Raw genomic sequence first — 27,469 nt, 5'->3', positions numbered from 1 at the left:
TTTTTTTTTCTAATGTATTGAGCAATTTTGATTACTTAAATTTAGAAACATAACAGCACAGCAAGTCATCTTATTGGCTAGAAACATTTTTGGTGGACCAATTCCAATACAAATATGAATTTGGGTTTAAACCTTAGCATTTCTTGGATTTAAAAACAAGGCATTCAATTAAAAAAGGCTTTAACAACCTTTATTTAATGCCATTTCAGTAGTGAGCATTTCAACCTGTAACATAATACAGTAGGCTCAGGGTTGTGTATTTATTAGCTTAGAGAAACCAACTAGGAGTTAGAAGAATATTTTTATATTACTAGAAGTTTTGGGAAGAAAGTAAAAAGAATTAAGACACCTTCAGGGAACAAACGCTATTTCCTTGGCAAAAACCTTTCTCTGTTTAGGTACAGGACCCATTTTACTCTTAAGCCCTCTCTGGCCACTTTGCCACTTCTATTGCTCAAAACAGAATAATTGCAAGTAAAGGGCACACATTTAAAATATTTTATTGGTGATCTGACGCAAAGTTTTGCAAACCATTCATCAATCAATCCTAACTTACTGACTCAGAAACGAGTAACAAAAATAACGGCACACTGTGACAGCTGGTGCCCGAACATCATATACAAGCTGGCTTCACTGGGCAGGCCAAGAACAAGTAACTCAAGTCAACTTAAAAAGTGCCCCTTTTCCCATGGAAACAACTGGCAGGTTTAGGCTTTGTGAATGCAACTTAAAATGGTCTGGAAGCACATGCTATTATTTTTTTCCTGCTATGGCAAACACTTTAAACACAAAGGGCAGGGCAAGTGCTTTCAATATACCTCAATTATTGAAAAAACAAAACAAAACTCAACTTGCACCAGCTGTCAAGTATAGCATAAACTGTGTGTTTGCAAAATACAGTACCACAACGTTGTACTGTTAAAACAAAACAGTTTTAACATCATGTTGATTTCAAACATGTCCACAGTATGTTGTCTCTGCACATAGGATGTTTACCTTGAATGAACTCACACAAAGTATGTTTAACACTTCTTATTGTAACAGGTACCCACTAAGCTTACGCATGGTACAAATACAAATATCAACCCCCGCTGTAAATGTTGCAAATTACAGTACTTGGGGCTTCTTTCAAGCTGAGTTGGAGGTCCCCCTCCATGTTTTTGGGAGAAGACTGATTTCTTTCAGGTCTCACGTTCTTCATTTTCACTTGCTGAGACCACCGCTTGGGACACCTTTGGGAGCTGCACACGAAACACTGAGATGCAACGACCGACTAGCTTTGAAGCTTGCTGTGTAAGTTTCCCTTTGACACCTTTGCTACATTCATCCATCAACACCTGAAATGGACAGGCCTGGTGTCTGTTTTCCCAACAAAATCTGAAAATAACCGACTCTACTCTAGAAATCCAGTTAGAAATGTTAACAAATAAAATACTTCACAACAATTTTAAATTCAACATGATACAATCTTGTGGTGTTTGCCCTTTGAAGTGTGGACAGTGTGCTAAAAACAAGACGTTAGCGATAAAACGAAACAAAAGCAGAGCGAACAACAGAAATAACATATTGAATTGAAGACATCCGATCAAAGATGCGTAACATTATAAGGATTGGTCTGAAAAGAACCCAGTGTGTTCCTCAGTGGTGCGACGGTGTCCTTTCCCACACATGGTAGGCATCACACAAGGAGCACAACTTTGGCAGACTGACAAGATCAAAGGTCCACATTTGTTGAGGGGGATGAGAGGGGATGTAAAGGGTTGCTGCATCAGTTGTCCATGAGAAAGCCCGCGGCCATTTTGGAGAACGTCGGGTCTTCCTTTCACATGGACTCAAACTCATCGATGCGCTGCTTGGTGTTGCCCTGCCGGATCTGACGCAGCGTTTTGTACTTGTCTCGGCCCGCCTTCACGTTTTCAGCATGCAGGACGTCATTCTGAGTCTTCTTGGTTTCGTCTCTGGCTTCGGCCAACTCGGAACTTAAAGTCTGATGACCCATGAGAGGATCGGACACATAAGTTCAAATTCTTCAACTCATTTTGGATTAAGAGAAAGGTGAGCAAAACACACCTGGAGCTGTTTCTTGACCCGCTCGTTCTTCTGGGCTTCCGTGATACGAGCTTCCTCACTACGCAGATCCAGCTGGCAGACACCCTCGTTGGAGAGCTCGGCGCTGGCCTCGGCGTGGTTCTCGTCCTGCTCATCGTGCTCGCTCTCCGCATGGCCGCTCATGGGTGTTGGCAATGTGGTTATGGCCGTCTTGAGCTCCTCTTTGGTCTTCTCTAGGTCCTCCTGAGCTGAGAGCGCCTGAAGAAGGAGAAGCAGAGCGAGCGAGTAAGGTCACAGAGTGTGCAGTCAACAGCAACATTCGTGCGTACTGAGGTGATGTGAGGTGAGCAGCACCTTATGTTGCCATTCGGTGGCTTCATCCTCTTTCTTCTTCTTGGCGTCTTCCAGCAGGGCAATCTTGGCTGTGAACTCGGCCAACTCTGCTGCCTGAAATCAAACAACAGAAAACGCTTTCATGGTGACTATCAAGTTAGAATAGTTTTCGATTTTTCATCATCGTGCCTTTTTTTTAAATTTTTTTTTTTAATTCAGTTATTTGTAACAATTTAAGCATCCCTAAAAATTACAAGGTTTCTCGTCGTTTCTTGTCACTTTCAGGGCTCAATAATCAGATTTGTTTGTTTTATTTTTCAGAAAAGGTTTATTTTAGTCTAGTTTTTATCAGCTTCATTATTCGTTTTAGTTTCGTTTGACATAAAGTATGGAGAATTTGTCGAGATAGAGATAAAAAAAAAATAGTTTATACAAATATACAGCAATACCAAAATAAATATATCTAAATGAACACCAAAAGCTCTTGAGTGATATTAATTGACAAAGATGAAAACGGAGGACATTTTTGCAATAATTAGTAAGATAAAGTATTGGTTCTTTTTTTTAAGCAATTATTATTTATTTTGGGTTTTGTTAACCATTTTTTAAAATGTATTATTTATTTTTTACTTTTCCCCCCCGTTAACGACAATAATCTTGGCGTCTATTTGCCAGCCAAAACATTTCAAATTAATAAAACACACACCAGTTGCTCCTGGTTCTTCTGCTGGTCTGCAGCCTGTTTGGCCAGCTCGCCTTTGGCCTCCTCCGCTGCTCGTCTCTCCTTGTCCAACCTTTCAGCTTCCTCTCGCGCCTTTTTGCGCTCTAGCTCCAGCTCCATGGCCCGGCGCGTCTGCTCCTCAAGCTCTGACAACACACACAAAGATAGGATTTCACTTTGCAAAACCTCCCAATTTCATAACGTACCCAAACATCAGTTTGACACAGACAACCAAGTTCAAAACAGTTGTAAAATGTCACTTCCAATATTTCATAGCTTCTGCGATTAAACTTTCAGTACATTGCACACAGAGTGCCAGTTTTGGGAAATTTGGTCTTGCTCAGGAAATTCCATGCTGTAATACCTTTTTGGGCTTTTGTGGTTTGCTCTTCAATCTGTCTTAGTCTCTCCATGAGTTCGTCTTTCTCTCGCTCAATCCTTTCCTTCTCCTTCTCTGCAGCCTCTCGTTTCTTCTTCTCGTTCTCCAGCTGGGCCCTAACACATTTCAATTTGGAGTGCATGAATGCATCGACACATATTAAGCACCAGGTGTTCTTTTATTGTAATTACAATCGAGTCTAGCGACTAATGTCAGTAGGACGAAGGTACGTCCCCCAAACGGTGAACAGCGTGTTAACATCAGCTACTCAACTTGAGAGTATTTGCTCTGCACACGAGCCTTTTTGAGGGAAACTGTGAAGTACCTCTCCATCTGCTTGTGATGCTTCTCCTCCCGAGCCTGAGCCTTCATCTGCTGCACCTCGATGGTGTCAGGCTTCCTCCTCCTCATGTACAGCTCATGGTTACCCATACACAATGCCAAGATGCGCTTATTGATACGCAGTCGCGGAGCGTAAAACACAAAATCCTGCAGACGACAGTGAAGAGTAGCACATTGACAAGACCTGCTTCTGTGTGCTTGAAGCTGAAATTGTGTTCACCGCGTTGACACTCACAGGTGCTTTCTTGTCAATGGGTTTGATAACAAACTTCTTGTCGTTAAAGGAGATGTTTCGAATCTCACTCCAGGGGAAGCCTATCTTTGGTGTCAACCTGGAAGGGCAACACATTAAGGACAGGAAGATGTAATATTGTTGACAATGCGACTTCTTGATTCACCAATGGTCACATTGGCTTAGATACATTTTCTCCCCACAATCATAAAGTTAACACAACAAGGATTGATCACATACTTGTCTTCATGCTCATAAATGTTAAGGCCGAGTGCATCTACGCCCAGCCAGAGCTGTGTGCCCTTCTTGTTTTTGATTTCAAAGTAGTTTACTCCGTACATCTCCAGGTCCTGGGCTATTTTTAAATACTCCATCATAGAATCCTCTCTGGTGAGAAAAAACACCATCATAAACTCCACACTCTGAATGTAGATTCTTATTTTACATGACACAACTTGTCCAAAGCACACCTCACAGACCTGAGAATTCCTCTGTGTTCCTCATGCCAAGTCTGGATCCGATCCTCCCACTGCTCCTTGGTCAGCTTGTGTTGCTCCAGCACTCTGCATGTATACACATAATTAAAAATAAAAAATAAACACAATAGTTGTTTTTGGGAGTTGGGAGACATACTCAGAAATTATATAGAGATGCCAATCCGTATCGTCACCTCACAGGAACATTCAGAATATTTTGTCATTCGCGTCCCAGCCAAAACAAACAGATGCCATCAAAAAAACTTTGAACAACACTCATTTTCTTTGACCATTTATTATATTAGCCTTTTTTAATGGTTTTGAGTGACAAAATATACACAGATTTTAATTTTTATTTCAGTTTTGATTTATTCAGTATGATATCATGGCACTATATTTCTAGTCTGACATATAATATTGTAGTTCTTAACGCAAAGCTAAATTGATAAAAAAAAAAAAAAGACCATATATTTTTGGAAAACATTCATTGGGCATAATATACTTTACATGAATACAATTTTAACCTCCTCTTGGCTGACGTACGTGATAACGGATTAATTCTGCAGAGTTCGACATCAATGGTGGCCCAGTACCGTTGTGTCAGGCCGCCACATACCTACAGACGGTGGCCCACCGGGACCAGTTCACTTTTCTTAGTGAGTAAGAAAAAGACCCAAAACGGCATTTTCAAGTGCAGACTGAGAAACTTTCATTATGGAAACAACCCAGTCGAAACAAGATGTGATGACGAAAAAGCGTGATCAGTGCACACTTAAAGAAAGGGGTTCGCCTCATGCGGAGAGCTTTGGATCAGTGTCGTTTTCGTCAATGACGACGATGTTAAAAATATTTCGTTAACGCCGCTTTTTTTTCACCATGATAACGAGACGATGATGAGCTAAACATGACTCTTTGATGAAGAAAACGTGACGTGCATGAAATTTCACTTCACTGACGAGACATCACGAAATTGTTAGCGTGTGGTTCGTCAGACGATCCAAATTTATGATATCCCTCCCTATTGTACATGTCATCTGTCCTTAAAAAAATGACAATGCTGGTGCAACCTTTCTAACCTAACCTATATTTGGGGACGCCCACCACCACAGACAGAATGTTGGGCACACACCGTCGCACACACCAGCACAACAAAACATGAACATGTCTGTGGCCTTTCGTCTCTGCTCACACACACTGACACGCTTTCCTTAGACGGACCATGGTGACAGTGACACTTGGTAGGCTACTTGGTTCTGATAACCGCAAGCTGTTACAAGTAAATAAGACACACGTTAGATGGAGTTTGTACTTGTGCTACTGTATTTGAACAAGTCAACTACAAGTCTATGTTGTTAAAGTGTTTTTATTTTGTTTATTTATGTTGCTTTAAGTGAAATAATGCCAAATAAAATGTTTTGGTTCTCGCCTTATTTTGGCGCAATGAGCATGGATTCCACTGTTACCACTTTATCTATTTGTAATGTATAATCTTTAGCTGTCGATCAGAAAGTCCATGCTATTAGGTGAAAACCTTGTATGCCTATTTTTAACTAAAACAGACTTAAACCTTTTTGAGTTTTCATCAACTAAAAGTCAAAAGTTAAGGTTACAAAGTAGGAATGTCTGTATGCATTATAATGCCACAATTTTCTTTGCGGACAGTTTCGCGTGTGATTGGTTACAGTATTAACAGGGCTGGGCGATATGACTGAAAAGTATATTTAAGCATTTCAAATGGGAGGATATCTGCAAATATTTTTTTCTTTTTCTTTTTTTTTTTTTAAACATAATATTTAAGCTTTAATAGGAGGTGAACGCAACTATGAAAAAAGTAAATATAGTAACTATTAAGATTAGTGATAGTGATTAGTGATCGCATGGGATGATTATCGGGGCCGATATTTGTTTTTTTGCAGATTATCGGCATCTGCCTTTATTTTAAATTTCAAGGCCGATAAATTAAAAGCTGGTTTATTTTGGCTCACTGCAGCGCACTTCTCTCTCTCCCTTTGCTGTGCTCGTGGCCCTGTCTGCAGAGGCAGACTGCCCACCCAGAGATTGGTCACTTGTGCAGCCAATCAGCAGTAAAATGCCTGTTTGCTTTTTACCTCAAGTCACAGGGACTACGTGGGAGGTCCCGTGAGCAGAGGAAGGTATAGCGACAGGCTTCGCCTACATTTTAATGTCTGTGTGTCTACTACAACAAATTTATCTAGATCTAAAAAAACAAGATGATCAACTAAATAATTAGTTGTTTACTGCATGTACAGAACAAATTTGTACTGTGAATGCACATAAAGGTACATAAACAGATTCTTAAAACAGTGGCTTTTAACACGGCAACAACTTTGGTAATTAAAACAGAACAGACCCAAAAGAGAGGAGGAAGAGAAAAAAATAAAATAATTTTTTTTTTTTTAAAAAATCGAGATTTAGTGAGCATATTTTTGGAACCATAGAGCTCCAGTAACGGCGAAAGAAAAATAAACAGAAAAGACGCACCGTTTTATTAGCAGCACGGTTCAAAAGCTAGGAAAAAAGTAATAGCATATAGTCCGGAAAATACGGTAAATTTGTACTAATCTCATTCTCTACCAGCCTTGGTAAAAGGAATGTACTTTTTGGCTTCCATATCCGCCAATGGCAGTGAATGAGTTAAAGGCATTTAAACTATGTTGAGTTTTGGAGTTTTTATTATTCAAAATGTTGACACCATTTTAGCCCTTTTTCTCCCTAGAAATGAATATCGGCTTCAAATATCGGTTATCGTCCTCCATGACTACTAATAATCGTGATCGCCCCCCCCCCCAAAAAAAAAAATAAAAAAATAAAAATAAAATTAAAATAATTGGTCTATCGCTAATTAAGATTTAAAAAAAAAACACACCCCTATTTTTTTAAGCCATGTGCTTAGTCGGGCTGGGCAATATGGATGAAAAATGTTTCTCAAAGTAGTTCATATCAGTCAATATTGATAATTATTTACTTTTTTTTTTAAAAAAGAACTGCAAAGTAGCAGTGCAGTATAAATGCTTATTTGCCCAAAGCGGTACCGTTGATAGACCGATACATTAAGTTTCATGCAATATTCAGACAATGCAAGTGTAACTAATACTGTCTAGGAGTGGATGCATTACCATTGACCAGCCGTCTTAGGAACACTTTATCTTTGCCAAACGGTTGTCAGATGTTCGCCAGTACTTTCTTGACGCAAGGGAATTTTAAACATGTTCAAAATTTCCTCGAAACAAGAAAAATCATTAAAGTTGTTGCCGTAATTCGGGTGAACGTTGAATTACGTGCACATTTTGTCACAAATGTTTGCTGCTCAGTGGGATAGGGGCTTCAGTGACTTTTATAGAATCAGCTGTGCCCAGTGTTTATCCCTGCAAGCTAGCCAGCCGCAGTTTTCTTTTCTTTTTTTTTTTTTTTTTTTTTTAAACACAGGGTAAGGGGCGGTAACATCATTAAAAACATTATTGTGACTAGTTGGCAGAAACCAAATCTTGTCAGCCAATCACAAACCAGAGTACTTAAATGTCAAGTGTGGCTACCTACTTGCACACTCCTCTCTGGAACATTTTTAACGTATCCGTAAAAGCGGAACAAATGGAAACTGCTTGTAAGAAAATACACACAAATCAGAACACTTTGCATCTGTGAGTATAGTGAACCTCTGAGGCAGAAGTCGGTCGTGTGTGAGGTATCCAGGCTTGTGGACATCCTTGCTGTAGTCTCCATATTTGGCCTGTACAGCGTACGAGGCGAGTAACACTGCCGTTTCAGGGGGACAGTAGTTCTCATCGTTCAGGATGGCCTCCTTCACCTGGCATAGACAACAAATACAACTTACCACATCTTTTATGACAGTTTTTCAACTCAGATGAGTCAGACTCTGTCACCCTCATTGTAATATTGAGTGGACCAAGCGAAGTAAAGGCACAGTGTGTAGAAGCTGAGGCTTACCTGAAGGAAGAAGAGCCTTTGAGTGATCTCCTGGATGAGCTCCTCCGAAACGTCCTCGGGGAAAAACTTTGCTCGGAACTTAAATTGCAGTGGGTTCTCTTTCTTTACATCTTGCTGAGTCACCTGAACAACAACGATGTAAAGAATGTGGGTTGGAAACGAAAAAAAAAAGAAATAGAATATTGACACCAGGGAGGGACTGACCTTTTTATTAAGTTTGAGCCAAGTGATGTAACCTTTACTGTCCACATACTGGAGGCCAAAAAACCAGACCTCCCGTAACCCCACTGTCTTCACCACCTTCACAACAGAAAGAATAATATCAAACCAACTCTTGCAATCACGTGTGAGAAAACAGAAGATTCTTCAGACCTGATCAAAAAGCTGTTTTCCAGTGGTGTTTGGCTGAATGGCAAACTCCAGCTCTGCATCCATAGTGGTCACACGAACGTTAATCTGAAAAGACGCATTTCACAGAGATTTTAAATTGTCTTTTTGAGTGGTAAAAAGGAAAAAAAGCTGCTGCTTTTGCTTTCATTTGACTGCAGTCTAAAATTACAATTAGGATCGTAAAACAAATCGTTCAGCCCTATTGCACAAAGAGTTAATGGTGTATTGCTCCCCCTCCTCCTGAGATGCAGGATGGTGAACCAGAGTTTTGTCAAAGCCATCGTAAAGTTGTTCTCTATGGCCTCACTCAACTCTTTTCACATCCGAGTTTTGTCTCGGTGACCAAAGCCACGCATTCTTCTTGGCCTGCCGGTACCCATCAGCTGACCAATAGGACTCGTACTTCAGCTTGATGACATCCCTCTTGCAGTTACAAGGAATAGCACAGACCACCTTATGGCCACAGTTTCAGTTGGCTGCCTCAACAATGTAGGCATGGAAAATGTCACCCGCCTCCTCCAGATGCGAGAGTTGAAACTGCATCTGACAGAGGACCCTGACAATGCATTTACGGTCTACTACATCAGGCTGGCACCTTCCCCTAATATTTGAGGCAACACAGATCTGTCCATCTCTTTACCATAGTGTCCAAAACCTGTGGCCTCAAGACCGATAGCACAACGGCAAATACACTTATGGACCCATTGATGTTCCCCAGCAGAACGATGGAGTCCTCAGCGGGACCACTCTCCCGCAGCCTATATAATTTCTTGTTGTACTGCTGTTGCTAAAAGTTTAACAAATATTAACAAAAACAGATGTGGAAAGGGTGGTGCTTGGCTGCATACTTGTCAGGTCCCTTGGTGCAGTAAAAACCTTGGTGAGCTCATCGCATTTGTAATAAATCATGCGTTCGGTGAGGTGTATATTCTTTCATCAAGAATATTAACAATTTAGCTGACTCTCAATTCAAAGAAACTGGAACCAACGGACGCCCGATGCACTGAAAAATCTAAAGTCTATGTATAATACCGTACCAGGCCGAATCCCATTACTTCTCCTTAAACCTTTATCTTCCCCCTCCCTCTTTACCTTGTTTGGGAAGGGGCAAGATAAAGGCTCAAATAAATATATTTGGGTGCGAAAATACGGTATATATATATATATATATATATATGAGAACAATGCTAGAAACCAGGGAGTACAATACCATTGCTTGTGAATGCCGTGACAAATTGATTTCCATACCAATAACACTTGAGAATTGATTAGATAGTTGTAGGTACAGTCAACCAGCCCTACTGCAATGCTAAGTGAACGTTCGTGTTGAGCAATCTGCAGTAGGCTGTTAGAGCCAAAACAAAGTTACACGACAGAGTGAAGCTGGGTGGAATCCCGTGTGGACCAGACGGTCAGTTAATCCTCTTCTGCCCTGTACATTGGGCTGGGGGAGGACAATAACATGGCACAGCTAATCAAACAGTCTTCAAGGAATCTTTCCGACATCTCACTGTCTGCTATCCCCACAAACATTTGACATCTATCATGGCTGCACTAAAATTGGTGCATCACAGATCTGTGGTTTCACGCAGTTTCACGCTAAAACAAGCAATTAGACGTGCAATAGCTTCTTGTGTGATGCATACTTATAATACTATGAATATCATATAATACTCTTCAAACACCAACAATTGCTTTCAACACAGGGCAAGAGTGGGGACTGGAATAGGCCAAAAAAGGCAGACGAATGTACCCCATGTGGTGTACTAGCCAATACCAGGCGAAGCAGCACCCTCAGAATTGGAGTGAAACTGCAACCCATTTTCAACACAATGTGAGAGTATAAAGGCTAACTGCATGCCACATTGCCACAGTGACGTTCAAGAAGCCTTTAGACACAGACACACTTCAATCAGTAGAGCTACTAAACTAATCTGCTGGGTTTACAGCAGCTGTCTTCCTACCTGATTAACCCCACGGCTGTGTGAGGCGGGCCACAGAGCAAGGAAGAGGGAGTTGTACATGTATGATGGAAGAGAATATGAATGTCGTAAGTACGTCTACATGCAGTCAATATTAAATAAATGAAGGGGGGCGGAGAGAAGTTAAAAAATACTTGTAATATGAACCCCTTATCAACACAAAATGAAGGAATGACAATTACATTCAAGACACACAGACAAACTATAATACATAATCGATTCACTCCCCTGATTTCAAAATTATTAGTGATGAATTGTACTGCTGAATAGCAGTATCAAATATATTTTTTTCAGCAATTGCACTGCAATATATATTCTGATTTTTAGTTGCAGGAATGTAGATGTTGAGATAACATTCTACAAGGAATGGAGATCGAAAGGCATTATATTAAATGACTAAATTTCAAGGTGTCATGATTATTGAATATTTAACATGGAAAACTCAGATAGAACACGTTTAAATCAAAGCTACCCGAAACCACGAGGTTAAACAATCACTTAAGAATGCTTTGCTTTTGTTGTATAAATCATTGATTGTTCCATATTTGACCTACTGCATGGAAGTGCGTGTGTGCGCTTGTAAAACCCACACCGAACTACTCTTTCATTTATAGTAACGTGCTGTTCGTGTTGTTAAGAGTGGTGGATATAGGAACTACTACTAATCCAATATTTAACTCATTCACTGCCAATATATTATCTGGGCAATGGCGATATAAATCACCAACAACGATAGATATTTTATCATGTCACATTTTCTACAATCACGTTATTGTCATTTGTCACCTATAGAAAACTACATGTAATTAATACTTCAAATTAGGGCTGGGGGATATGACCTCAAATCAATACCACGATAAATTGAGAAATGTTACCTCGCCAACAATAAACGCACGATCAATTCCCCCCGTGGACTAAAATCAAAATAAATGCAGGAAATGCATATTAACTGCTTTTTTTATTGACCAACTGGTACACATTACTTTCAATCAAAAAGTACAAAAGTACAAAAATCATTTGTATAAACATTCCAAATAGCTTGATTTGCATGACTTGAACAATGTCACAAAGAACAGGAGAAAAAGGGTACCTCTCGCAAAATCGTTTTCTGCAAATAGAGTGCGCCAAGATGCTGAAAGGATATGTGCAGAGCCCTAGATTTGTGTGAAGGTCTCTTGTAAACAAGATAAATAATGCCAAATAAAAAAATGCTAAATAAAATGAAAAAAAAAATGTCAATGCAAGTCAAATAAACAAGTGTGCATCATCGGGAAAATGTGCCGTCTCGAGTACTCTGGTGCGCAGTTGCCACTTGTTGTCAGGCTCAAACGGGGATCCATGTTGTGACTCGACCACAAGTCGGATGTAGATGCAAAATGCTCGACATGTTTAAGCTCGCGACCCAATGTCTATATTGGGAAGTACGGTTTGCGACAAATATTTTCGTACCTCTTGTCGGCTACTTTCATGAGGCGTTTAAATCCTGTGCGCTCCACTGTAACTAGAGGAGCTAAATCTTTCGCTATGTGCTAGGCTATCGCGTCCACCTCTGAGACGTTCTCTCGTATGGTGTTGCCTCCGTTAATGGGCTGTTGTCATTTGTCGAACCTTGCTTCTCACTTTGAACTTTCAGCACAGCATGGTTGTTGTACAAAAGACTCATATTTCCTTATTTTTTATGCAGGCAGTGTTCGGGCAGCTAGGCGGGGTCCTTCATCGCTTTGGCGCCGCGGTCGAGCGAGAGAGAGAGAGAGAGAGAGAGGGAGAGAGAGAGAGAGAGAAAAGTGCGACCCGTCCGAGCAGTTACGACGAAGTTAAAGTGTGCCGCCGATAGACGTTCGTGAATTGACCCGTGTGTTTTCCTCTGAGCTGTATATGTGCCAATCTCGAGTGTGCGTCCATGAGAGGTGAGTCGCGTTGCCTTTCAGTGTTTATCTTTCCTCTGATTGCGAAGCTTAAGTCTTCCTCCTGCTACCAACGAGTGGACGCGGTTAGCATTAGCTGGCGCTACGTTGTATGCTCGCGTATGTTTTTTCGGCTTGTTCACCTGCTTGATGTCAAATGGATAAGCATATATAACTTTCTAAGTGTAGTTGCTGATTTTGGTTTATTTCTCCCTGTTTTAGAGACCACACATACACATCTCCAGGCCATAGATATTCCTTATTGCCAGCCCTGTTTTGACATATATCCATAACCACGGACACCCAAACACACAGGACTCATCCAACCACTCGACGTTTCACCTAGTGGCCTCCACGGCAGGAAACCAAACCAAAGGGACACATTGTAATGGACTTTAATTGACACTGTTGTGAATTTGGATGTTAATTGCCAAACTGTTGGATAAATTGCTTAAAGCAGCCACCTGCCTCCTCCTTATTCCGCCATCCTGCACCATTTGCCCTTCCAAACATCCTGGCCACGAAGTGGCGCTCTGGCCGGCGCCCCCAGCTCCGGTAAGATAAAAAATCTGAATCACCCGATTAACAGTCAAGACTGACACACACTGCTATCGACATAGCCTCCACAACATTGATGGTCCTTTGAGCCGGATAGTATATCAAACTCGAGCCTGATAGGATGGATGTTCCACAGTATGAAGCATATGGTGCACGACCCCGCCGCCACAGGCACCCCCCCCTCCGCTACGAAGACTATGAGACCAATCTAGATGGCCTTGGATCTCAACGGTATGGACAGACGACCCCCAAGGGAGTGGCCAAGATGACACCCCTTTTCTCCCAGTGTTCCACCCCCTTCCGTACGCAGCCGAGGCGGGATGCCGTTCTCCAGCATAACAGTGCATCCTACACGCCTGAGGAACAGCTAGCCCAACCGATGCGTACATACAGGGAACCTGGGGGGGTTTGTGATCCCTTTAACTCTATCCATACCTCGAGCCCTGCTACCCACGAAGTCTTGGTCTCCGGAATGGAGTTACAGAAAATCCAACGGGAATGACACCTGCTCCAACAGTTCCAAGCAGCGCATGATGGCAGACCTCCATGAGTTAAAGGCAGTCAGTGCAAATATCCAGCAATTGGTTCAGGCCACATGTGTCCCCCAACCATCCAGCAGAGTCCCTAGACATCATCTTAATCCACCAGAAGAGGCGGATGAGGATTGGCCAATACCGCCACCACCGTGTGTCTGGGAGGACATGAATCAACCTACAGGTGAATGCCTCAGCCGATTAATGGGAGAACTTCAAGTGCCGAAGCACGAGACTTCGTCGGCTCCTACCCATAATCAACCCAGAGTAGATCACTCAACTCATGCCCAGCAGGCTAACCTGAGTCAGCCTCCTGCATGGCCCGGTGGGGCTACATCAACACCGAGGTTGACCTCCACACCTCATGAAGTGCCTCTTCACCTTCCACCAAGCCACTCTATGCAAACTCCTTGCCCACCACCGTTGCAATCTTCTGTCTATATGCCCAAGCAGTCCTCAACTTATGCCTCGCCCTCGAATCAGAGCACAAGCATTCCTGATCTCAATTACAGAGACCCTGGTGAGTTTGCTCACCTTAAGATTGCCTTGGAGAACTTGTTACCAGCCGACAGTTCTGAACTGTTAAGGTATCAAGTGCTGATAAACCACCTCAAGTTGGAGGAAGCTAAACTAATCGCTGATGCTTACCTCCACTCCCAGACTCCCTTTACAGACACCATGGCGGCTCTAAATGAAAAGTTGGGCCAGCCCCACCAGTTAGCCTTGAAGAAGATTGCCTCAGTGATGGACTCACCCGATGTCCGAAGAGGAGACTACGCTGCCTTTGAAAGATTCTCCCTCCAAATCCAGGCATTGGTAGGGATGCTGAAGACGCTTGGCCCAGATGGAGAAGTGGAGCTGCAGTGCGGATCTCACGTTGCCCGCTTAATTAGTAAGCTACCACCAGAGCAGCGAGCTGAGTTTCGGCGTGGCAATAGCTACACTCTTGACGACCTCGCCCAATGGCTCAAGTATGAGTCTTGGTGTCAAGACCTAGATGGCCAGCTAAACCCAACCAAGAACAAAGACAAGGAGAAAATCTGCAAGTATGACAAACGGCCACCCCAGCGCCCAGTAACACTGCTCCATGGCTCCGATAACACACCAAAGGAGGCGCTGCCACCAAGTACTTCCCCTGCCGAAGCCAAACCTTCACCACGTTGCGCATTCTGTGACAGCCTCGAACACCACCTCCGCCAGTGTGGAGCCGTCAGCCAACTCAACAAATACCAGCTCACTGAGTGGATTAAGTTCAACAAGCGGTGTTGGCGCTGTGCTCGTTCCCATCGAGCCGCGCAATGCAACCTAAAGAAGTCTTGTCCGCTGTGCCAAGGTCGTCACCTACGTATCTTGCATGACATCAACACAGGGGAAAGAAAAGGAGCAACTCCAGCCGTTTCATCACAAGATGGTGGTGAGAGTCCTACCAGAGTGTTATACCTTGGCAGGCCCACAGAGGGCGGAAGGACCCTGCTTAAAGTTGTTCCTGTGTCCCTACACCATGCTAATCGCACCCTCGAGACCTACGCTGTGCTAGATGATGGGTTAGAAAGAACCATGTTACTGCCGATTGCCGCCCAGAAGTTAGGCCTGCAAGGCCCCCCTGAAAGCCTGCCACTACGTACGATCAGACCGGATATTCAAAACGTTCAGGGCAGTCGCGCGTCCTTCATGATTTCACCCAGGGCTAGGCCAAGGACTCAATATCGTGTCAGCAACGCCTTCACTGCAGGTCCGATCGATTTAGCAGACCAGACTTATCCCATAGAATTGCTCCAGAGAAAATACCGTCACCTGTCAGGCGTCCCCCTTCAGGCTTTCCAGGATGTCAAACCGCTGCTGCTCATCGGCAGCGACCATCCACACCTTGTCACTCCCACTGCGCCGGTGCGCATGGGACCTCCTGGCAGTCCTGCTGCTGTCCACACCCGGCTGGGCTGGACCCTCCAAGGCCCCTCAAGTGTCATCTGCCTGTCGACCGACCCTCAACAGTGCCTATTTGGCTCTGTGTCACCTCAAGTGAGCGACTTGATAAAGCATGTAGAGCGACTGCGGCGGACAGACATCATACCCCTTCAAAGAGACAAAGCAGGATAACATGGCCATCAGCCAGTAGGAGGATAAAACCACATGTGTGGAAGTCGATGGTGTACTACGCTATGCTACCCCATTACTGCGTTGCAGAGATATGCCACGACTTCACGCAACTATCAATGCCGTCATGCCCACCTTGAGAGGAGTAGAAAGGAGACTCCACAAGGACCCAGAGAAGACTAAGGTGTACCGGGCAGAGATGGAGAAGTTGATCCAAACTGGATCGGTTGTCAAGATCAACCAGCCAGATGTGAACCAAGGAGGCGAGTCATGGTACATTCCCCACCAACTCGTTAGCCACAATGGAAAACATCGACTTGTGTTCAACTGCTCATTCCAGCATAAAGGCCAGAACTTGAATGATTACCTCCTACCTGGGCCCACCTTAGGGGCATCGCTGTTAGGGGTCCTCCTCAGATTCCGTGAGCACCCTGTGGCTGTTAGTGGAGACATCAAGTCTATGTTCCACCAAGTTCGTCTCCTGCTGGAGGACCGCCCCCTCCTGCGCTTTGTGTGGCGTGACCTGCGGCCAGAGGACCCGGTGTCGGTATACGAGTTGCAAGTACTCCCGTTTGGCAGCACATGCAGCCGCTGCTGTGCTGCATTTGCCCTGCAACGCCACGCAAGGGATCACAGCCAGCCTGGTGATGAGGTAAGGACCTCCATAGAACGATGCTTTTACGTTGACAACTGCCTCCAAAGCCTTGCCTCCACCACAGCAGCAAGAGACCTGGTGGACAAGCTCAGATCCCTGCTGTCGTCTGCGGGATTTGTTCTGCGTCAGTGGGCCAGTAACGAACCGAGAGTCATTAACCACCTTCCAGAAGATGCTAGGTCTCACAGCACAGAGCTCTGGCTCACACATGACAAAACCGACAGTCCTGAGTCAATTCTTGGCCTCAGTTGGCACTTTTCCAGTGACTTGATGGGCTACAAACACCGGCCAGTGCAATATGGTGAGCTCACCATGCGCAACATCTACAAGGTACTCGCCAGCCAGTACGATCCTTTAGGCTTCATCCTGCCATTCACCACCCGAGCCAAGATGCTGGTGAGGAACCTATGGGACAAGCCCAGAGAATGGGATGACCCTCGGCTTCCTCCCGACCTCCTTCAACAGTGGAAGGATTGGGAAGAAGAGCTGCGTTTCCTGCCAGAAGTGCACTTCCCCCGTCCATACCTACCAAAGAGAGTTCATGCGCCAGTAAAGAAAAGAGAGCTAGACATCTTCTGCGATGCATCTGAGCAAGCTTATGGGGCAGTGGCTTACCTCAGGACAGTGCTAGATGATGGCTCAGCCCACTTAGCCTTTGTGATGGCTCGATCCAGGGTTTCCCCAAGACGCTTGCACTCAATGCCAAGACTGGAGCTGTGCGGCGCACTAACAGGAGCTCAAATTGCCAAGCTCCTGGATGAAGAACTCACTCTGGAGATCAGTGAGACTGTCATGTGGACTGACTCGACCACTGTGCTGACTTGGTTGCAATCAGAATCATGCCGCTTCAAAGTCTTCGTCGGCACTCGTGTGGCCGAGATCCACGAACTTACCTCTCAGCACCGATGGCGCTATGTTGAGTCCCCGCAGAACCCTGCGGATGACATCACCCGTGGCAAGGCACTGCAGGACCTGGTGCGTCCCAATCGTTGGTGCCAAGGTCCCCCCTTCCTCCTCATGAGCCCAGATCAGTGGCCAACAGATCCAATCGGTCTCTCGGCCGATCCACCAGATCCCACTGAGCTCCGCAAGCAGACGTTCTGTGGCATGACAAGTTTAGCCTCCGATCCAGTCTACACAGACTTGCTCCAATATAACACGTGGAAGGATCTAGTCCAAGCCACCGCCCAGACGCTTCATGGGGCGGCCACAGAAAATGTGTGCATCAGCGCTGAGGTCTACGGCCAAGCTGAAAGACTCCTTCTAAGGAGGGCCCAACAAGACAGTTTCCCTGAAGAACTCCGCCGTCTCAAGGCAGGTAAGCCTGTCGCCCACAGTAGTCGTCTTCTTAACCTGTCTCCAGAGTTCGATCACACTATAGAGCTCATCCGAGTTGGTGGTCGCCTACGACGATCGGAGGATCTGGCCTACGATAACCTACACCCATTTGTGCTTGACACATCACATCCCGTGACCCGCCTTCTCATCCAGGACTTTGACTGTCGCTTGAAACATGCGGGCCCAGAACGTGTCCTTGCTGAGATTCGCCGCACGTACTGGATCCTGCGAGGCAGAGAAGCCATCCGTCGCTTTCAGAGAACCTGTGTAGAATGCCGACTTTGGAGAGCCAAACCGACTGTGCCCAAAATGGCTGACCTACCAGCAGCCCGGCTTTGTCTCCACAAACCGGCGTTCTACTCCACCGGAGTCGACTGCTTTGGTCCATTCAGTGTCAAAGTGGGGCGGCGCTTAGAGAAGAGATGGGGCATCCTGTTTAAATGCCTCACAGTCCGAGCAGTTCACCTAGACCTCCTGTCAGCAATTGACACCGACTCCTTCCTAATGGCCCTCCGTCGCTTCATAGCTCGGAGAGGAACCCCAGCCGAACTATACTCAGACCAAGGGACTAACTTTAAAGGCGGAGAAAGAGAACTGTATGAGGCATTTGCAGCAATGTCACCAGCCCTCCAGACACTTCTAAGCCCCCTTAAGATCCATTTCCACTTCAATCCACCTGGTTCTCCCCACTTTGGAGGTGCGTGGGAGCGAGAGATTCGCTCTGTTAAGACGGCCCTATACACCACCGTTGGAGCGCAACCCTTACAAGAAGAGGTCCTCCGCACCGTCCTCATCGAGGTCGAAGGAATTCTCAACTCTAAACCCCTTGGCTACGTTCCCTCGGACGTCAGTGACCCTGATCCTGTGACGCCCAACTGTCTGCTGATGGGGCAGCCTGACGGTTCCCTACCTCAAGTCGTCTACCCCAAGGAGGAACTACTCAGCCGCCGCCGGTGGAAGCACGCCCAGCTTCTTGCTGATCATTTCTGGACCCGCTTCATCCGGCTTTACCTACCTGGACTCCAGTCCCGACAGAAGTGGCAGTCAACTCCAGCCGACGTCGCCGAGGGCTCTGCGGTCATGGTGGTAGACCCCCAGCTTCCTCTGGCCCTTTGGCCTACTGGGCGCATCATTAAAGTTCACCCCAGTCCTGATGGTCACGTGAGGTCCGCAGATGTGAAGATCAAGAACAGCATCTACACCCGGCCAGTTGCTCGACTGGTCATCCTGCCTGCCCTTCTGGCTGTAGATGGGCAGCCTCCTTGAACTGGTTTGGACAGTATCGCCTTTTGTTGGTTTCAAATGTACGTTATACATTTGGGGGCGCCTGTACAAAAGACTCATATTTCCTTATTTTTATGCAGGCAGTGTTCGCGCAGCTAGGCGGGGTCCTTCATCGCTTTGGCGCCTCGGTCAAGCGAGAGAGAGAGAGAGAGAGGGAGAGAGAGAGAGAAAAGTGCGACCCGTCCGAGCAGTTACGACGAAGTTAAAGTGTGCCGATAGATGTTCGTGAATTGACGCGTGTGTTTTCCTCTGAGCTGTATATGTGCCAATCTCGAGTGTGCGTCCATGAGAGGTGAGTCGCGTTGCCTTTCAGTGTTTATCTTTCCTCTGATGGCGAAGCTTACGTCTTCCTCCTGCTACCAACGAGTGGACGCGGTTAGCTGCTTGCAACTCAAGTTTTTTTGTTTTTTTTTAACACACCTGTCTGTAGTAATTTAATGCACAAACCTACACACTGTACACATCAGTGATACATGACATTTTGGATATTAACAGTTGCTAAAGGTTCAAGGAATATACTTAAACATGAACACAATGTCAGTACTCATTGATAAAGGCAAAATCTTCAGTCAACTTTGATGTTGCTGTATGGATGTCCGAACATATATTCATTGCTTTCAGCATCGAGAGCGAGCGTGCATGTCCCACATGATCAAAACAAGGACTCCTGCAAAGGAGCTAGTGAAGATGGTCTGGCAGTCACCATATTTAGTTAAAGAAAATATTGATGTTTGTAGTTTAAAAAAAATAATAAAAGAAATATAATGAATAAAAAAAAAAAAATCACACGCACTGCTGTCATTCACTTGAAATAAGATTTGTAGCACAGGTTTGCCTCTGTGGTCAGCCAGCACGACGACCGTGGGTCTGCCTTCAGGCTGGCTGCCCGAGGGGTTGGCTGAAGGAGCGTGAGGACGTGCCATCTCCCTTTTAACTGTATTTACACCTTCGCTACCGGATATTAAAATAGTGTGGACTTAATCGATATTGGATTACAGTACAAGTTGACGAGCACTTTTACCATCCCGGAGGAGATTGCGCGACCGGCAGGATATGCATGCACAGAGAACGCACAGTGCAGTGGACACCATCGTCCACGCGACGCACCATTCCTCAGTGGGGACACTTTGCGACATCGTCGAGTGCGCACGACATGTGGGCATGACGTGTACACGAGGAGGGCGGAAGGGGGCAAGGAAATATATCTACCGGCGTTATGAATTCAGGATACAAAAAAAAAAAACTTGTATCCATTACTGTTGCAGATTACAGGTATATTAGTAAAAATGTGGATTATTTTTTCTGAATTACAGTTTTAATGTCAGGGAGAGAGAGAGAGATTGCATAGTCAGTTATGAAGTGACATTTTTTCTTTTCTCCCTTTGACTAATTAACAACCTGGTCATGTGAAAAGGTTTGAAAACCTTTATGAAGCTCCTAACTCTACTTTTCCTCACTAGATGAAGTTATCTGTCTGTCTGTCGCTGCTGCATGGTGCATAAGTGGTCATCAGTATGTCTCCTTCACATTTCTTGTGCTTTGGATTTGAATTGTGAGTGCTCAGGCTTCCTTCAGCATTCCAAAACCACGCATATTAAACAGCCATAAGACGGGGAAAAAATGATAACTATATAAAAATAGACATGATATTGATTTGTTTTTTATTGTTTTAATTCATTTCAACATATCTGGTATGGGAGCAATCCAAAAATAATTAAATGTATTCAAGTAATATGAATATTACGGTACTTTTATTACATTACTAACTGCATTTTTTAACAGGTACTTTAATAGTCAGATGCACCCCATGTTTGGAATAAAAGGGTCATGTATTCTCATTACATTCTCACCTCTATTGTTTAATAGTATAATTTGATCAAGTCTTTCCTAACAATTCATACTATAAAAATATATCGAAGCATGCATCATTCCTTCCCACATTGTATCGGACGATATTGGAATCAGACATTACTCTAGGCCATAATATTGGTATCGGATCGGAAGTAGAAAATGTATCGGGACACCGCAAATAAGTGCCATTGTTAAGCACAGGCAAGTGTCTCTTTAATTAGACCTGTGAATGATTCAAAGGTTACACTTGGCTGTAAACGCCCCCAAAACCCACGTAAAACTCCATGTCACCACCACAGCAGAAAATTCAGTTGCGTGTCAGCCGGAAGTAACACTCAGACGCACATATGATTCTTCCAATCACAATTCTAACAGCGGCAGCCTTAACATAATCAAAGTGGCAAAAAGGACAACTTTCCCTGGATCACTTTTTTGTCTCAAAACCAATTACAAAAGAAAAGATCTGTTTTTGGAAGGAGGTGGAAGGGGACTTTTTTTTTTTTTTGGACCACAGACCAGTCCTTCTTTTCTCTTGCCCACGAAGGGCATCTCTGGTGCTGTTTACTATTGAGGACAGGTTTTACAACAGTAATTAGACATTTCAAGTCCATGTCCAGCATCCGCTTGTGTGTGGTTTCCCTTGAAGCAACAACTCCAGCATGCGTTCGCTCCTTTATGTCGTTCCCCCACACTTTTGAATGGCCCTTTCCTGACCACTTTCTCCAGCATGTAGTCGTCTCTCTGGTTTGTACGCCATTTTAGTCCATGCTTCTTAATTCCACTTGACTGTCCATTATTGTGCTTTGAGAATAGGACTCCGAAAAGGTCCAGTTTCTTTTGCCTTCTCTTTTTATTTTTTCCCACTTTGTGGATGGAGCCAATGAGTATTTTCTGCACAACTGTCCGAACAGCAGTCTTTCCAAGGTCTAAACTCTTCCGGGCCAAACTGAGGCAGACTTTTTTAAAGGCTTATGAGCCTTTTGCAGAGATTTTGGATTACTTGCTTGATTAGAATTTGACTATTTGAACCTACAAAACTGAAGCTTCTCACAGTATTCTAATTTTCAGAGTTTGTGAATTTGAATTTGTTTTAAGATGCAAGACCTGATTAAAAACTTTATATATATTATTTTGAATATTATTTGTTTATATATTGTCAAATTCACCTTTTAACTGGAATTGCAGAAATAAAACAAATACATACACACACACACACACACACACATATATATATATATATACATATATATATATATATATATAAATAAAACTAATTAATCACAATTAAACATGTTTTTTAATTAAAATTTTTTTACGAAGCTTGGAATCAATATTTTACTTGAGTAAAATCTATAATTAATGACTGTTCTAATAGCCTTCTTTGATCTTCGAATAGGATTCTTTTCCTGTAATATACAGGAAAAACAGTTGAAGACGTACAACGAACATGGTTTTTGAATTTGGCTTTGCAAAGTGTGCAAATTATTTTGGATTTCCCCAATGAGGCGTCAAGCATTTTTTTTAAAAAAACTATCTAAAAGTCCATCTTTGCGACAGTAACTCTCCTCTAAGTTTGAGGATCGTGAGTCAGCCGCATCTTATCCCAAGTGACTTTGGGCAAGAAACCGGGTACACCCGGGATGATCACCATCCAATCACAGGACACTGGTTACATGCAGACAAATGTAATATAAAAAAAAAAAGGAAGTAAAAAAGGACAAAAACCTGTCTCACATAACTGGGGTAAAAGAAAATGACAGGAAAGGTGTTCAATTTTACTTGCTCACATTCTTTCATCATCTTACCGGTTTCGGCATTGTTGCTTCCTCTCCTCAAACAAACCAGATGAGAAGATAACGTTTGTTGTCAGAGGACGACAAGAAGACCTCTATCACGGAACCTGAGACAGGATTAAACAAACTGTGTTGAAGCAGAGTATTCAAACAACTGGAATGTGTTCACAAAATGCTATTCACGTTAAAATTTATGATAACATTGGCTGTGCACTCCCGGAGCAACACTTATTATTCATTTGAAATGGCTAAGCTATGATTTTACCAGTATAAGTATGCTCCACCTTTTTTCTATAAAAATATTAAAGGTGAGGTCATGAACACTTAATACAATGAACGCTGCAATGTCTCCAAAAGACCAATTATGCAATGCTAGGCCAGCCAGCGGCATTTTTGTACAGTTTTGGGGGTTTCCTACGATTTTCTGTGACGTACTAGATCAGCCTTGTCGTCAAATAAAATTCTGAGTATTCACGCACACAATTTTTAAGGTCATGCAATTTGTACTTCCCAATGATAACCAGACATGCAGTCATATGTTCACCTACATGAGTCAAACCTGTGTTACTACCGTTTCCTACTTCAAGGGCCACCGTCATAAAGCACATGTGTAAGCGAGTCCACATAGCATTAAATGACTCATGTCATTTTCTGTAGCAGTTAACTGAGCATGAGCATGTTTCAGCGTGGCGGATCAACGTGACTTCTGTGTTAACTACCACAGAAGAGCACACCTGTTGCTCGTCAGCAATTAGGATATCTGTCTTCCTCTCAGAGTTGTGTTCCACAGTAACGCAGCCATTATTTAATCCAACAGAAGAAAACATCATTAAACGCTTGATGCAAACAAAATCCAATAGCTCAAAACTACAACGCTACAAAATCATTAAAGAAGCACGAGGGACACTTTTAACATCGCATTTGTAGACGACAAGTTAATAGAAGGTTGCTGTGAGGATCTTAAAATTCACATATTGTACAATTAATCACAGGTTGACCGTGAAAAGCCCAAATATTTGCGAGCTAGTGAGTGTAGTCTAAATAACGGGACAAGTCAAATGGTAGCAAAGGCTGCCCGCGCGTGCACGTGAAGTTTAGAGCAAGAGGAGAACATGTCAGTCACCCAAACGGCGTTTTGTAACCGGACAAACAAACAAACACGTACCCGTTGTTATAATTCCTCTAACTAACGTGCTGTTTAAAAAAAAAAACGTCGACCACAATGATTTCCGCGATTACATCAAACTTGAGTGGCTCGTCGTTGAGTAGCAACTCACCGGGGTGGGGGGAGAGTAGTATGTCTTCTAAATGAGAGAAAAGCCTGGTGTCTTTTTGCGTGGAAAATTACGATCGGTGAAAAGAATCCGAAACGCTTCCTTCCTCGTGTGTGTATGTTGCGTTTACACAAGCAAATTCCCACAGACATAGAAAAGCGTTCATGTATAAACAACCATAAGGCGATTTGAGAGTCTCGAGGCTTCCGGAATACACGTCAACAGCTTCCGGTAGTAGCTTTGAAAAAAATAAACTAATAAATGACGGTCCGTCAGATTAACGACTATCCGGCTAACATTCAATAGCCGTCATACTCAGACAAAAAGAGTAACATTTAACACCAAATTCTCTACGGAAGTTTAAATATGAGGTTGTTGTTAATTGTTCCATTATGGCTACGGTACAAATCATCTTGCCAAGGAGCAATCTCTAACTCTTTTGCTCAGACCTCTCGATACAAGCGTTTAAATTACACAATTTTCGAATCCATAAGACAGTGTTCTCAAAATTTCAGTCAAACCAACCACTTGTTGATTCCAGGCTGCACATTCACCTATAACCGCTGGATGTCACTATTTCCCTTCAGTAAGTAGCTGACAGCTTCGATCCATCAGTCAATCATGCCGTTGCCTTCAGGGACAAACTGAAATGCCATCTATCTATCTATCTATCTATCTATCTATCTATCTATCTATCTATCTATCTATCTATCTATCTATCTATCTATCTATCTATCTATCTATCTATCTATCTATCTATCTATCTATCTATCTATCTATCTATCTATCTATCTATCTATCTATCTATCTATCTATCTATCTATCTATCTATCTATCTATCTATCTATCTATCTATCTATCTATCTATCTATCTATCTATCTATCTATCTATCTATCTATCTATCTATCTATCTATCTATCTATCTATCTATCTATCTATCTATCTATCTATCTATCTATCTATCTATCTATCTATCTATCTATCTATCTATCTATCTATCTATCTATCTATCTATCTATCTATCTATCTATCTATCTATCTATCTATCTATCTATCTATCTATCTATCTATCTATCTATCTATCTATCTATCTATCTATCTATCTATCTATCTATCTATCTATCTATCTATCTATCTATCTATCTATCTATCTATCTATCTATCTATCTATCTATCTATCTATCTATCTATCTATCTATCTATCTATCTATCTATCTATCTATCTATCTATCTATCTATCTATCTATCTATCTATCTATCTATCTATCTATCTATCTATCTATCTATCTATCTATCTATCTATCTATCTATCTATCTATCTATCTATCTATCTATCTATCTATCTATCTATCTATCTATCTATCTATCTATCTATCTATCTATCTATCTATCTATCTATCTATCTATCTATCTATCTATCTATCTATCTATCTATCTATCTATCTATCTATCTATCTATCTATCTATCTATCTATCTATCTATCTATCTATCTATCTATCTATCTATCTATCTATCTATCTATCTATCTATCTATCTATCTATCTATCTATCTATCTATCTATCTATCTATCTATCTATCTATCTATCTATCTATCTATCTATCTATCTATCTATCTGTCTGTCTGTCTGTCTGTCTGTCTGTCTGTCTGTCTGTCTGTCTGTCTGTCTGTCTGTCTGTCTGTCTGTCTGTCTGTCTGTCTGTCTGTCTGTCTGTCTGTCTGTCTGTCTGTCTGTCTGTCTGTCTGTCTGTCTGTCTGTCTGTCTGTCTGTCTGTCTGTCTGTCTGTCTGTCTGTCTGTCTGTCTGTCTGTCTGTCTGTCTGTCTGTCTGTCTGTCTGTCTGTCTGTCTGTCTGTCTGTCTGTCTGTCTGTCTGTCTGTCTGTCTGTCTGTCTGTCTGTCTGTCTGTCTGTCTGTCTGTCTGTCTGTCTGTCTGTCTGTCTGTCTGTCTGTCTGTCTGTCTGTCTGTCTGTCTGTCTGTCTGTCTGTCTGTCTGTCTGTCTGTCTGTCTGTCTGTCTGTCTGTCTGTCTGTCTGTCTGTCTGTCTGTCTGTCTGTCTGTCTGTCTGTCTGTCTGTCTGTCTGTCTGTCTGTCTGTCTGTCTGTCTGTCTGTCTGTCTGTCTGTCTGTCTGTCTGTCTGTCTGTCTCTCCGTCCGTCCACCCGCCCGCCTGTCCGTCCGTCCGTCCGAACGCGAAAGCATGAAATGATGAAACCTGCTTGGATGAGAGGCGTAAAGTCTTCGGAAACAGTCAGAACAGTCCTGTTGCGATTGATTTAATGACCTTCCATCTCGCATGCATTCTTTTGGAATGTATCCACACAGAAAGGTCCAAACACTGATTCAAAGCCAATACTTATACATTTAACTTAGTTATATATTTTAACTCAGTTGACTCAATTTGATTTACTTAAAAAATAATTTGCTTACTTTGCAAATATTGAACCATATTAGCAGTACATCTTTAGCACATCCTCTCAGAACAAAACTCCCTGTTAGCACCGGGCCTTGCAAACCAACACTGCTGGAATGTTGGTGCTTATGGGCGTTTTTGTGAAAAATCATGTCTCCATTTTGATCGTATTCAAGAATCAAAGTAAACTATTAGAACAGTCTTTGAATTGAATATACTTCATATTTAGTGATTTTGCATTGATTCCAAGATATTCTGCAAGTAAATATCTGGAGCCAAACACGACACTGTCAGTAACTTTCCAACTCATTTTATCTATTAGTTTATTTTAAATAGACCAGGAATTGTTTGGCTATACTGTTCAGTGTTGCCAGTCACTGTGAAGACAATGGATGTCTTGGATCAACAACAGTTTGATGGTTTTCATGGTAGATTGGTAGACTGTTATCAATACGATCAATAATGTCACACAACCGCAGCCGACATTAGCTTTTGGCAATGCGCCAATGAAGAGCATTGTTTCCATAAGAACATGCACAGAGAGGAGAAAGGCGTCTTTGTTGAGTTATCCTGACTAAATTGACAAGGCCTTTTACAGCCTTTAAAACAGAGCCTTGCACAATGCATGGCATATAAATTCGCAGATGTCGCCTGCAAAGCTCAAATGTCAAAGCTTTTCACAACAGCAAGCGGAGCGATTGATTGGCTCACCTTTTGTCTCTTGACAAAATAGTCATCCCACATGACAAAACAAAAAACATTGATTAGCTTGCTTTTTGTCACCTGCCAAAATATACGGAAGAGTCAATATGTTCCACTTGATCTCATCTAGGTAACATTATTTGAACACACACGTGCCAAAAAGCATCACTTGGCCTGTGACATGGTCTTCTCGCCATGTTCA

General features: G+C 43.0%; 1 protein-coding gene across 2 annotated transcripts; it reads right to left on the bottom strand.

Moving 5' to 3' along the window:
* Positions 1-484: 484 nt before the first annotated feature.
* On the bottom strand, positions 485-24,363 carry LOC148340918 (radixin). 2 transcript variants are annotated; one of them, XM_088289268.1, is made up of 15 exons: positions 24,158-24,363; positions 22,893-22,987; positions 8,871-8,954; positions 8,703-8,798; positions 8,499-8,621; positions 8,207-8,358; positions 4,527-4,619; positions 4,297-4,443; positions 4,060-4,156; positions 3,808-3,971; positions 3,468-3,598; positions 3,089-3,249; positions 2,404-2,496; positions 2,071-2,307; positions 485-1,987 (listed from the first exon to the last, which is right to left on the bottom strand). In XM_088289268.1, the coding sequence occupies exons 2-15, from the start codon at positions 22,902-22,904 to the stop codon at positions 1,823-1,825; spliced, it is 1,755 nt and encodes a 584-aa protein (XP_088145394.1). In that variant the 5' UTR covers positions 22,905-22,987; positions 24,158-24,363; the 3' UTR covers positions 485-1,822. The 2 variants fall into 2 exon arrangements, with proteins under 2 accessions (XP_088145394.1, XP_088145395.1); XM_088289269.1 differs by having other exon boundaries at positions 4,536-4,619.
* Positions 24,364-27,469: the final 3,106 nt, after the last annotated feature.

The sequence above is a fragment of the Idiotropiscis lumnitzeri genome, chromosome 3 (genome assembly GCF_059441095.1).
Source record: "Idiotropiscis lumnitzeri isolate Australia: NSW breed Sydney's pygmy pipehorse chromosome 3, RoL_Ilum_1.0, whole genome shotgun sequence".
NCBI lineage: Eukaryota > Metazoa > Chordata > Actinopteri > Syngnathiformes > Syngnathidae > Idiotropiscis > Idiotropiscis lumnitzeri.
This window is presented reverse-complemented; position numbering and strand designations above follow the sequence as displayed.